General features: G+C 35.8%; 1 protein-coding gene across 1 annotated transcript; it reads left to right on the top strand.

Moving 5' to 3' along the window:
* The first annotated feature begins 673 nt into the window (after positions 1 to 673).
* Positions 674 to 2,347, top strand: LOC114193102 (AT-hook motif nuclear-localized protein 15-like). The gene is made up of 2 exons (XM_028082801.1): positions 674 to 1,101; positions 1,203 to 2,347. The coding sequence occupies exon 2, from the start codon at positions 1,234 to 1,236 to the stop codon at positions 2,074 to 2,076; it is 843 nt and encodes a 280-aa protein (XP_027938602.1). The 5' UTR covers positions 674 to 1,101; positions 1,203 to 1,233; the 3' UTR covers positions 2,077 to 2,347.
* Positions 2,348 to 13,848: the final 11,501 nt, after the last annotated feature.

The raw sequence follows: 13,848 nt of genomic DNA, 5'->3' as shown, positions 1-13,848 counted from the left end.
TGCAACTACGCCACCGTGTATCAGGACTTTTCATAGTCGATTTTGCGGGGTTTAATGGAAAAAAATAGAAAAAAAAAGTACTTTTGGTTATTTATTTGAGAAACATAAAAGGTGAAATATTTTTTTTTTATATAATTTATAAGCAAACTCTCTCCTCAATAATGCAAAAGTAAGAAAGATAAGTATTTTTTTTCGTTTTATTGAGAATATAGTAAAATAAAAGAACCAATAAATAATTCAATAAAATATGATAATTCGTCTGGTGATTTATTTATTAACTTTCATTTAGGCATTTTTTTGAATAAATACATATATTTTTTATTTGGGTTAGTTATATTTATGTTTTACTTGTTATTAAGAGTGAATTTGATTTCCTACCTTTTAATGGACTTGCCTTTTTATTAAATTATTGTATTTAATGATTTATCATTTATTATGAACCGAAAAGAATTAATATATAATTAAAATAGAGTGTTATATTAACATAGAAGAGCTAACATAAAAGATGACAGAGTAAGATGTCAGTAGTGGAATTAAATATTAGTGAAAAGTTAAAAGAGAAATTAAAAAGACATTATTAAAACAGAAGAAGAGTAATTATTTAATATTAATGTAAAGATTTAATGTCTTTTTTACAGAGTTAATAATATGATTTGGGAGTCTCCCACTAAACATTCATGGGAGAAACAAATTTTGTCCTCTAGGAAACATAAAATTGGTTTGGTATGGTGTGTGAATTGAACCCATCCCTGTAGTAATCATGTCTCAGCACAACTTGGTCTAATCCTTTTTGTTTTGAACCAAGTGTGTTGTTTAGTTCGCAGAGGAGTGCAGGTAGAAAACTTTGAACCGCTTCCCCGGGAGACAAAAAAGGAAACTTTTGCAGGAAACTGCGAACCAATTCAGGGAAAGTCATCACGAAACGCTTCAAATCTCATCCCTTTCTACTTAATATCTATCATCCGTTTTTCCCTTTGAACTTTGAACCAACTCAAAGCATTTACTCAAACACCTAGCTAGCTAGCTACCTGTCACCAACACAACTCAGATTGCATCATTCCAAACGCTTCCTTGGGAACTTTCTCTTCTGTCATATTACGTGTATGTGAGTTGGAACTCGTATACACTTCCTCACTGCTAAACCAACCCCAAAACCCGTTCTTTTTGTGTTTGGGCTCACGTAGATCTGAATAGAGTTTCAGGTTTTGGTCATAGTCAGAAGGAACCTTCTAGATGGCGAACCGTTGGTGGACCGGGAACGTGGCGGTGAGACCCAATGATCCCAACTCATCGCTTCAGCCCAGAGAGCAAGACAGCGGCGACAACGCCAACAACGCTACTCCGACCAACAGCGGCAACAGTAACACCAACGTCAACCCTGGGGAGGACGACGACAACCCCGCCAACAACAACGACGGCGACGAGCAGAACCTTAGCAGCGGGCGGCGGCCCAGGGGCAGGCCGCCGGGGTCGAAGAACAAGCCGAAGCCGCCGGTGGTGATAACGAAGGAGAGCCCCAACGCGCTGCGCAGCCACATCCTCGAAATCAGCGGAGGCAGCGACGTGGCGGAGTGCATTGCCACCTTCGCCACGCGCCGCCACCGCGGCGTGTCTGTGCTCAGCGGCAACGGCGTCGTCACCAACGTCACGCTGCGCCAGCCCGCCGCTCCCGGTGGCGTCATCACGCTGCAGGGGAGGTTCGAGATTCTCTCCCTCTCCGGCGCGTTTCTGCCGGCGCCGTCCCCGCCGGAGGCCACCGGACTAACCGTGTACCTCGCCGGAGGGCAGGGGCAGGTCGTCGGCGGAAGCGTGGTGGGGCCCCTTGTCGCCTCGGGAGCCGTGATGGTTGTGGCTGCCACCTTCGCTAATGCTACCTATGAGAGATTGCCCTTGGAGGATGAACAAGGCGAAGAGGACATGCAAGAGGTGAATGAAGGTGGTGGCGGCGGAACTCCACCACCTTCTCAGGGTGATCAGCCGCCACAAGTTCCAATGCCGGTGTATAATTTGGTCCCTAACAATGGTGACGTGTTCTGGGGACCCCCACCTCGTCCTCCTCCACCTTCAAATTATTGAAATGAAACCCTTGTTTACTTTTCACCGTTCATTTTGCCGACTTACATATATATGCGTAGTGTGATCTGAAGTTTTCTTTGTTTAAACCAGGTTAGGGTACACCTTAGAGCGTATTAACAATCGATCTGTTTCATTTTGTTTTACGTTCTACCCTAAACGTGTTCCTTTGTCTTTGATGTTGTCCCTTCTGTTCAATCTGCACATTAATTTGGGTTCTGGAAGAGTTTATTCGGATATCTATTCTATGAATGATAGACAATTTTTGTTGTTACTACTTTCTTAGTTGGATTGTGTTGGGGAAGAAGTGCTGTACTGCACGTCTGCATCGTGTACTCTGGTTAATGAACGATTGCGATTGAATTTTTGAAAGATGTGTACGGAAGCTACATGATAATATGTGCTGGAGCCAAGGTCGGTTCTTGTGTCTCTCAGGTATAATCGTTATCGTACTTGGTTCCCTGTCCTTTCTGTCTTGCTGTAATCGGGCATTTTGTACTACAAGGGAGGGGTCATTGCTTTATTTTTTCTTTTCTATCATTTCCCCAGTGGGGCAGGTGGAACTTCTGGTTGCTTCAATCTGGTAAGTGATTCTGATAACTGATAAAGTTTAGGTTTTTAGAGGAACCGCGAAATGTCCCTGTATCTGCATCTCTTTGGTGCAGTATTTGTAAGGATTGAGATTTACGATTTGGTTTAATTATTGTTGAGTGAGTAAATGTCCTAAACTAGAAGTTCCATTTTTCACTTTATACATTACCACCCATGTGTGGTTGAGGTATTTTTGAGGACTGATAACTTTTTCTCTGAAACAACCATAGGTATAGGACAAGGTTGTTCTTCTAGGACCTGTTTGTGTTGAGCTTATAATTAGTTGGCATTATTGAACTTCATCAGAGGTGCCGATAAAGGTTGTCTAGGTGCGAGTATTTGGAAGCCCACATGCTGGATACTATTTTTTCGTTAGTTACTTGTATCATTACTTGTTTGATTTGTACTAATCTAGCTATAGGCAAAAATAGAAGAAAAAGGGTAAATGTAGACAGTGTCTTTTTATCAATTTTAATGTGAGATGATTAGGTTTCTGATATGCATGAAAGATGTTGGGGGGCAGAATAAATGTGTCTGCTTTAGCTTTTGTTAGCCAGATTGAAGGTGGTAAAATGAAGGGACTCTCTACACTTTTTTACGATAGTTCCTCTTCATTTCCTTAGGCAAATGTAGAGTCTTGATAAAATATACATAAAGAGGTAAAGCTTAACAAAGTCATATTTTTAACGCTATACAACCCCCCCCCCCCCCCCCCCCTTTGTATTAGAAAATGATGGAGCCGTGAAATTTTCGCATGACTTTGTTGTTTTTATGCATTTTACAACAGTATGGTTGAAAACTTGAAATATCCCTGTGTTTTATTCAGCCTGGTCAAGCATTTCAACTTTGGTTGCCCCTTTTAGGATTTTGTTTTGCTTATAATGTCTTAATGTGGTATTTGTATTTTCAAATATATACTTGTCACAATGAGCATATTGCATTATAGTAATATAGTCAACATTTAGGCTTAAATAAAATTTCAGGTCCTTACAATTGCGATGAAATACTGTTTTTTTGTGTGTTCCTATAAATCTTATTTCAACACCTCTCTTATGCAGTAGAATTTTTTAATTTTATTTTAGGAAATATCACGCTTGCTTTTCGATGTCTACTAGTTTTGAAATCACATAACATGGTAATAAGTTTACGACTGAAGAAAAGTATATATTTTTCCTGTTCCAATGAAGGCTGGATTTTTAAAGAGGTCAAAATGAGAATAATTACATATCATAGAAGGGATAAGAATTCATTCAAACCTAATTTTCCACTCTCAAATTTTCTTGTAGTCATTTCAAATTTGTCTACTAGCTTAGAATTGTGCATCCTTGTGTATTTTATCACCGTAGTTGGGAAAAGGGTGAAGAAAGAACCAAATGTCATTCTACACCACTGTTGTCTTGAGATTAGTGAGAATCTAATAATTCAAAAACTGTTTAAGGCTGTCTAATGACGTAACCTGTAATCACATGCATGTGTGTTCTGTGCATGTAAGGTAGATGTTCTTCCAAAGTACCTATGAATATTACAGTACTCACCACCACCCATTTTAGGTTTGTGTCTGAACAATTAACATTGGAGATGGTCCTTTGCAGTGAATGTTTCTTGCATTAGGAATTAGGACGATGCAAGATTTATCTTTGCTACATAAAGACGTTTGTAACTTTCATTTCTGCAATTGGACTGGTTTGTCTGCGACAAAAGTTGACACGAATTCTTGCTATATGATGTACCTTCAAGTTAAACTAGGTAAGTTATTCATTACGATGAAAAACAGACTAGAAAAGTATGTTTCTGTTAAGAATTTGTATTTGATTGTAAGCCAATTGTACTCTTTTTAATATTTCTCATTTGTTCTTTTGTCATTTTCGTTTATCGTATGCATGCAAAATCACATATAGATAAGGGTGAAAACACACATTGTTTCTCTTGTGTAGTTTTGAGGGAAAAAAAAAGTTTCAGTATGGAGATGAACATGCAAAAACACACATTTCTGTTTGGTAATTATGGAGATGAACATTTTATGGGCACAGGAAAATTGGGCGACGATTATTTGTTTGTTATGACGATGGAATAAACATATATTCTGTTGGGCAGTATCATTTTTATACCAACAATTTTTTATATATATTTTATATTTATTATTTTATTCCATAATCTCTCTTTTTTTTTCTTTATAATACATTTTCTTTAATAAGTGAATTGTCACTCCAATCCGCGTAAAAAAGGAATTTTCCTATTTTTGTTTAACCGTGTAGGGTGTGCAAGGACTTTAACGATGCGTATGTTAGTGTTTTTGAAAATTTAATGATGTACCCGAGAAATTCGCATAAAGTCACTTTTGAGGGTACCAAAGGTCAAAAGTAATTGCAGATCATTTATGGTAAAATTAATTAGAGTCTGAACATCGATCGGTGAGTTGGCAGGTTTCGAACGTAAAAATTTGAAAAGATTAACACATAAGAATGGTCTTAAAATTGAAGTTCTAAATCTCATAAAAAAAAAAAACTGTAATTGAAATAGGATAAGATATAAGGAAGATCTTAACTTTATACTTTAGAAATAATAAAATTCTTAAGTTGTAAAAAATTAAACACAAATAGAAATTATAAATTGTGAATCTTATAAACCAAATGACATTTGAACGAGACATAACACTAGATAATTCTGAAAAAACCTTGGCTGATTTAAAGGATTCACTTCATGACAAAACTTTAACTTGTACATTCAAATAAAATTGGTTTTGGAACTGGGAATAGTCAAGTAGAAATTTTCAAAAAGGAAAACAGTTTTAGATAAAGATGAGGTAAATTCACTTCCATCATGTGTAATTTTATGCGGGTAAAATTTTTCTGTGTTTGGAATTGAGAAAAAGAGTTGAATATGTGATCATGACTCCTATATCAATGATCTAAGAGTTAGAACTGAAAAATTAAATAAAAAATTACAAATAATATTGATGCTTTGAACCAAGATTTTGTCCAATGGAGTGTTAACAAGGCATTCTGTTGGTTATGAGTAAATATCTCCTTTTGAGATGATTTTTTTTTTCATTATTATCATTATTATTGCCATCAACCATGCAATTGTTGGTTGGATAATTCTTCTTAAGAAGAAAAGAACAACTTTTCTGATCCAAAAGAAAAAATATTATGTTTGAAGCTTCTTTTCTTTGAAATTTCTTCTGCCATTATTTTCTTTGTATGCAACTAACACATGTTATCTACCATTAGGGATATTCATCTGTTTTCCTCACTGAAGAAGAGAAAAAATTGTAGTCATTATTGTCAACGGATCTTTCAGCATAATACTTTGTGATATGCAGGGGTGATTTGGCTAGATTTTTCAAAAGACCCGAATTCGATAAAATATATTGATTTTAAAATTTACATATATTTTAACTAGATTATATTGATTTGAATTTTTTTTAATATAATTAAGTTGGATTAAAATATGATTAAATTAATTTTTGTTAATTATATTAAATTTCACATGGGACCAACTCAACTTGACACGACCTCAAACCAATGTATATTTGATGTATGAGTCAAATACAAACTCAACTTGACTTGGACTGATGTGGTCAAGTGTAGTCTATCTTGATCCTACCTAAATTCAACTCAACATCAACCAACTAGATTTGACTTGATTTGAGTCTATACTAATTCCACTCAAATGTGGTGCAGACCAACTCGTTTTGACCTTGGTTTGGCCACCTCAAATGTACTAGGCTTGGTCTGATTATGCTTAAAAAGGGCCAGTTAAATCTGATTTTAATTGGTCTGGCGCAACATGGTCTTGATTGGATTAGGTTAAACCCAATCTTGATTGAATTAGAAACAACCTAGGTCCGGTCCAATTCGATCCAACGTGAGTAGTTTATAATTCGATCCCGTGACAACTTTTTCCTTACATATTTAATTTATTTATCATTTAAGAGATAACTATGTTATACTTGAATTTTGATAAAAACACACATTTATAATTTTTACATAATTTTTTACAACATATATTTTACTCCTCCAATAATATTTACTCATTTAAATTTTTAAGGTCTTATCTCCAACTACATAAATAAAATATTTATTTTATCATAAACTTTATCATTCCACAGTAATTATTATCATTATATTTATTTGCTATACGTAAATAAAATATAAATATTTAAATTAATATTATAATTGAATAAATTAATAATAAGTAAACTAGTGTGTGATAAAATATATATTTAAAATCAATATATATATATATATATATATATTAATAAAATATCTATATTATTTTCATAAAATAACAAATATTTATATAACTCATAAATAAAATAAATATTTCAAATAGTGTTTTTGAAAAAAAAAATTGTATAGATGTTACATACCCAAACTCGACTAAACAACGTCGCCTAGTCTCAATCTAGACACAAATTAATTCAACTTGACTTGTTTATATAAATGTTTTTCAACCTAGGTTTGGGCTTATTTGTTTTGACCTAGGTTAAGACTGACTTGATTTGACTTAAGTTGAAACCAACTTGCCGTGACCCTTGATTATAGTTGAGTCAACTCAATATAAGTCTGTAGGACAACTCAACTTTATCGAGGTTGGGACCAATTGTCTTCTTTATGGACTTAGGTTAACTTGCATAGATTTAGGCCCAAGTTTTCATTTAAATTTGGACTCATACTGACTCAATTTAACTTGGATCTAGAAGCATAATAATAATTAATACTTTGACAAATTATAGAATTATTGTAGAACCATTCATATCAAAATTTTATTTTGAAACTTTATTTTATTTTCTTTATTATTATTATTATTATTATTTGTCATCTGAATATAATATTTTGTTATTAAAAAGAATGTAATATTTTTTTATTAAAAAATATATCAAAATGGTTGTTAACAAGAAAAAAAATAGATATCAAATGATCATTTTCCTAATAGTTCAATGCATCCGAAAGCAAATTTATTGAATAAAATATTTTAAATAAATTTTATTTTTTAAATCTAAAATTTAGGTACGAGATTTCAAATGTCAAAAACAATGGTACGCAACAATGTGAAGTACTATGTGAATTTTGTAAAAGCTATTTGTTTATGTTTTTGTCAATGATTTAAGAAGACAATGACTGTGTGAGATATATCATTTTAATAATGCCACATATGTACAAAACTTTCCATTAGAAAACTTATTCTGGTATTGAAAACCCTCGATCAAGGGTTTTCTGTTAGGGCTTGAAGGTTTTCTGTTAGGGCTTTCTGTTAGATGTTAGTTAGGGTTCTGTTTACCCTTTTCTTCCTTCTCACGGAGACTATTTAAATAGATCTCCTCCTTTGTACAACACCAGTTAACAAACACACAGAATAATAATAAGATCAGTTTATGCGTTACTTACCTTCGAGTTATCTTCTCTCCTTGATCTCTTCTTCTCGCGCTTCCTCTTCTTTCTCCATGCTCTTTCTCTGAAGCGTCGTCGCCATGCCAGTGCGTTCTGGATCAGGAGGTCGTGGGTCTGAAACCCTCGAGGTTAGGTTTGGGCTGCAATATGGTATCAGAGCAGGTGCATAGCCTGCTCTGTTTTCGTTTGCGCACTCTGTCTCCTAATTCTATCAATCTACAAATTGCAAGATCGAATCTTGCAGCATGGAAGACAAAACCAACAATCAGGAATTCAAGGAAGAAAAATCAATGCAGCAGATGGAAAGATTGGATCTTGACCAATCTTTAATTCCCACAAGTCCATACTATATTCATCTTGGGGAGAATCCAGGACAGGTCATACTACACCTTCTCTGAATGAAACCAATTATAATTCCTGGAGCTGGAATATGAGAAGAGCCCTTTTGTCCAAAAATAAGTTGAAGTTCGTGGATGGCAACATCAAAACTCCTACCAAAGATGATCCTCTGTATGAAGCTTGGGAGAGAGCCAATGTTATGGTTCTCTCTTGGATTATCAGAACACTCTCACCTCAGATTGCTGAGAGTGTTATTTACATAGAATCTGCAAGGGATCTATGGAAGGACCTGAAAGAAAGGTTCACTAAGGGGGACTACTTCAGAATTTCTAATCTTCTCCAAGAGATACATTCTGCCAAGCAAGGGGAGAGAAACATCACCCAATTCTTTACAGATATAAAAATTGTCTGGGAGGAATTGGAATTCCTACGTCCTATCCCTAATTGCGTTTGTGGTAAATCTTGTGACTGCAACCTTTCCAAAATTTTCATAAAACAAAGAGAGGTTGAGTATGTGATCTGCTTTCTAAAGGGTCTTAATGACAGCTACAATACAGTAAAGACTCAAATCCTGCTCTTAGATCCTCTTCCCAATATAAACAAAGTCTACTCTCTTATTATGCAACAAGAAAGACAGAATAATGGTGCTGCCAGCCTAGGGACTGAAGGAAAAGTTCTCTTTAACGCCACTGAAAGACATGGAAAGTCTTAAGATCAAGGCAATTGGAGAGGTCAAGGAAGAGGCAGCATGCCCCAGTCTCAAGGAAGGGGAAGGGAAAGAAATCCTAACTATGGCAAGCAGTGTTCTTACTACCATAAGATGAACCATACTGTTGAAGAATGCTATTCTAAGCATGGGTACCCACCTTGGTACAAACAAAGGAATGATGGCAGCAATAATACTCTGGAAAAGGGCAGCCAAGAAAAGAGGGAACAACAGGTTTGTAATCTCAATATGAGGGAAGATTCTGCTGACAAACAACCAATGAAAGATGAATCTATCAAAGGATTCACAACAGAACAAATGCAGAAACTTCTAAGACTCCTTTATGACTCTGAGGGTACTGGACACAACATCAATCAAGTACAAAAGCGTGATAATGACTCGAACAGGAATCCACAAGGTAACAATCTTTGGATTCTTGACACTGGTGCAACAAATCATGTTGCACACAGTAAAGACTGTTTCACTACCTTTTTCAAAATAAAACTTGTGAAGATAAAATTGCCTAATAATAATGATGTCACTGCCTACTTTGCTGGAACAGTTCAATTCTCTGATAGTCTAATTCTTTTTAATGTCCTATATGTTCCAAAATTCCATTTCAATTTAATTTCAGTTCAAACCTTAATCAAAGATTTGAACTGTAATCTAATATTTTCTTCTGAGTGCTGTCAGATACAAGACATTATTACATCACAGATGATTGGACAAGCTAATCTCAGTCAGGGTCTCTACTATCTTGATATTGTTCCTGTCACCAAGATTACTGATTTTTTTCCTAATACTGTCCTTAACTGCTCTAAAGTTGATATAGATACTTGGCACTATAGACTTGGGCATCCTGCCCGTAGAATTACTGAACAAATCTGTAAAACTTTTCCTTACATTCAATCTAAAGGTTCTGATGTTTGTGATACATGCCATATTTCCAAACAGCATAAATTGCCTTTCTATAAAAGTGATATTGTTTCTAATGCTTGTTTTGATCTTATTCATCTTGATATATGGGGCCCCATAACCATTCCCTCTGTTCATGGTCATAGATATTTCTTAACCGTGGTTGATGATCACTCTAGACACACATGGATCTTTCTTATGCACTCTAAATCTGAAAATAGAAAACTTATCCAGAATTTTATAATTCATGTTAAAAATCAGTTTGATAAGACTATTAAATCTTTTAGAACTGATAATGGTCCAGAATTTAATTGTGTTGATATATACAATGCTTATGGGATAAATCATCAAAGAAGTTGTGTTGAAACTCCCCAACAAAACTCTGTTGTGGAACGAAAACACCAGCACATTCTCAATATTACTCGTTGTCTTCTATTTCAGTCTAATTTGCCTAAAGCCTATTGGTGTTATGCTGTAAATCATGTTGTTCATATCATTAATAGATTGCCCACTACTGTATTAAGTAATGTTTGTCCCTATCAGATTTTGTATAAAAAGCCTCCCACTTACCTCAATCTTAAAGTTTTTGGAACTCTATGTTTTGCTAGTACCCTTGAATGTAATAGAACTAAACTTGATCCTAGAGCTAGAAAATGCGTGTTTTTGGGTTTTAAAACTGGTATTAAAGGCTATGTTCTCCTTGACACTTCAAGCAGAGAGATTTTTATATTTAGAAATGTGATATTCTATGAGAATGTTTTCCCTTACAAAACTGTTAATCAGCGCATCCAGTCCACTGACAGTGAGGATCATGACCTGAATTTCCTATTTGATGAAATTGACAACTATCCCAAAGATATCAGAGTTGATAATCAGATTCTTCCCAGAACTGACATTGGCGATTCAGAAACAAAATCCATTCCAGACACAACCAGTGATGATTCTACCAGCCATTATGACATTAATCTCCCACACAACAATGATCAAGAATCTGAAAATGTGATTCTACGAAGGTCAGAAAGGCAGAGGAAACCACCTACCTTTTTGAAGGATTACTTACACCAGGTGAACAATTCCATGAACCCCAAGCATTTCATTCATAATAGATCTGTCCATAAGACTAATTATCCCATTAGTTCTGTCCTTTCTTATAAATCTTTGTCAAAGGAACACCTTAAATATACTCTAGCTATAATTGCTACACATGAACCACAAACATATGCAGAAGCTTCCCAAGATGCCAAATGGACTGATGCTATCCATAAAGAAATAAAAGCTCTAGAGGACAATAAAACCTGGTATTTTACTGATCTACCTGAAGGAAAGAAACCTATAGGATGTAAATGGATTTTTAAAATCAAATATAAATCTGATGGGACTATTGAAAGACACAAGGCCAGGCTTGTAGCTAAAGGGTATACTCAATTAGAGGGGATTGACTTCATTGATACCCTTTCCCCTGTTGCTAAACTTACTACTATGCGTCTGTTATTAGCCATTGCAGCCACTAAAAATTGGTATTTGCACCAACTTGATGTGGATAATGCCTTCTTACATGGCAACCTTGGTGAGGAGGTTTACATGAATCCACCTCCTGGGCTTCAAGTTCCTAAACCAGGACAAGTTTGCAGGTTAACTAAATCCCTTTATGGCCTGAAACAAGCCAGCCGTCAATGGTTTGCTAGACTATCCTCTTTTCTTGTTTCTGCTGGTTTTTCTCAATCCCAATCTGACCATTCTCTTTTTACTAAAGCAAAATCAGACACTTTCACTGTTCTCCTTGTGTATGTAGACGATGTGATTTTGGCAGGAAACTCCCTGAATGAAATTGATAAAATAAAGGCCTCCCTACATGAAGCCTTCAAAATTAAGGATTTAGGAAGCCTGAAATACTTCCTAGGCTTTGAAGTGGCTAGATCTACCAAAGGAATACACTTATGCCAGAGAAAATATGCTCTGGACATCCTATCTGAAACTGGAATGCTAGACTGCAAACCATGCCAGACTCCTCTCATGAACAACACTAAAGATCTTTTTGACAAAGCTGCTGATCCTGTCAAAGACCCTGAATCCTATAGACGTCTGATAGGGAAGTTGCTTTATCTTACTAACTCAAGACCTGATATTTGTTATTCAGTACACTTACTTAGCCAATTTGTGCAGGCACCTACCATCTATCATCAACAAGCAGCCCAACACATCCTTAGATATCTAAAAACCAGTCCTGCCAATGGCCTTTTCTTTGCTGCCACTAATGACATTCAAATCAAGGCCTTCAGCGACTCTGACTAGGCCACCTGTCTAGACACAAGGCGCAGTGTTACTGGTTACTGCATCTTCCTGGGCAACTCCTTGATTTCCTGGAAATGAAAGAAGCAAAGTACTGTATCCAGATCCTCTTCAGAGGCCGAATACCGAGCCCTGGCCATTACCACTTGCGAATTACAGTGGCTCAGCTACCTTTTCCATGACTTCCGTGTTCAACACCAAGTTGTTCTCTATTGTGACAGCCAGTCTGCCAGACAAATAGCTCACAACCCCACTTTCCATGAGCGTACGAAACATATTGATCTTGATTGCCATGTCGTCCGCGAAAAACTCCAGAAGAAACTCTTCCACTTGCTGCCGATTCGCTCCGATGATCAACTCGCGGATATTTTCACAAAGGCTCTCCATCACACTTCTTTTAAAACCATTCTTCCCAAGCTTGGACTGATGGACATCCATCATCCAGCTTGAGGGGAAGGTATTGAAAACCCTCGATCAAGGGTTTTCTGTTAGGGCTTGAAGGTTTTCTGTTAGGGCTTTCTGTTAGATGTTAGTTAGGGTTCTGTTTACCCTTTTCTTCCTTCTCACGGAGACTATTTAAATAGATCTCCTCCTTTGTACAACACCAGTTAACAAACACACAGAATAATAATAAGATCAGTTTATGCGTTACTTACCTTCGAGTTATCTTCTCTCCTTGATCTCTTCTTCTCGTGCTTCCTCTTCTTTCTCCATGCTCTTTCTCTAAAGCATCGTCACCATGCCAGTGCGTTCTGGATCAGGAGGTCGTGGGTCTGAAACCCTCGAGGTTAGGTTTGGGCTGCAATAGTACTCATACTTTGAGTTTCCAATATCATGATAAAGTGCGTTCTGGATCAGGAGGTCGCGGGTCTGAAACCCTCGAGGTTAGGTTTGGGCTGCAATAGTACTCATACTTTGACTTTCCAATATCATGATAAAGTAATAGCTTTTCATGGCATAGATGAAATCAGGTTGTGGAAAAGTTCCGAGATGAAGCATTTGACAAGTGCAGTTTAATATACATTTATAATTCATATATAATTTGAAATTATTTAAAGTAGTTTTTATTTTTCTCATCTAATAAAGTTTAGATACGGGTTTTCAACATCAAATCGAACTAAAATATAAACCAAGTCAGTAAATTTTGTTTGGCATATACGACATTTTAAAGACGCATGTTTGGGTTGATATGAAGATTGTGTCCATGGTGAAGGGTGATATTAAATTTAGAGCCAATTGTTGACAGGGATTTATGGGTTGTTAAGAAGAGATCAAAGAATGATAATAGTTTGAAATCTTTTTATACAAAGACTTTTTTTTTTTTTTTATCATTTCCTTTTTCGAAAAGACACCAACAAAGGTTTGAAATCAAATAGAATGAAAGATAAGGTTAGGTGGAGAGAAAAAAAAAATACGAAATTTATATTATCTTTACTTTTGTTTGACCATGTGGAAAAACGAGGAGAAAACAAAAATCACGACACTCATGTAATGTTTTTCTATTTTTTGGTATGCATACAACTTGTAATGTTTCATATCAAC

Source organism: Vigna unguiculata, chromosome 8 (genome assembly GCF_004118075.2).
Source record: "Vigna unguiculata cultivar IT97K-499-35 chromosome 8, ASM411807v1, whole genome shotgun sequence".
NCBI classification, from domain to species: Eukaryota; Viridiplantae; Streptophyta; class Magnoliopsida; order Fabales; family Fabaceae; genus Vigna; species Vigna unguiculata.
The sequence above is the reverse complement of the archived record's forward strand: the minus strand, read 5'-3'. Positions and strand labels throughout refer to the sequence as shown.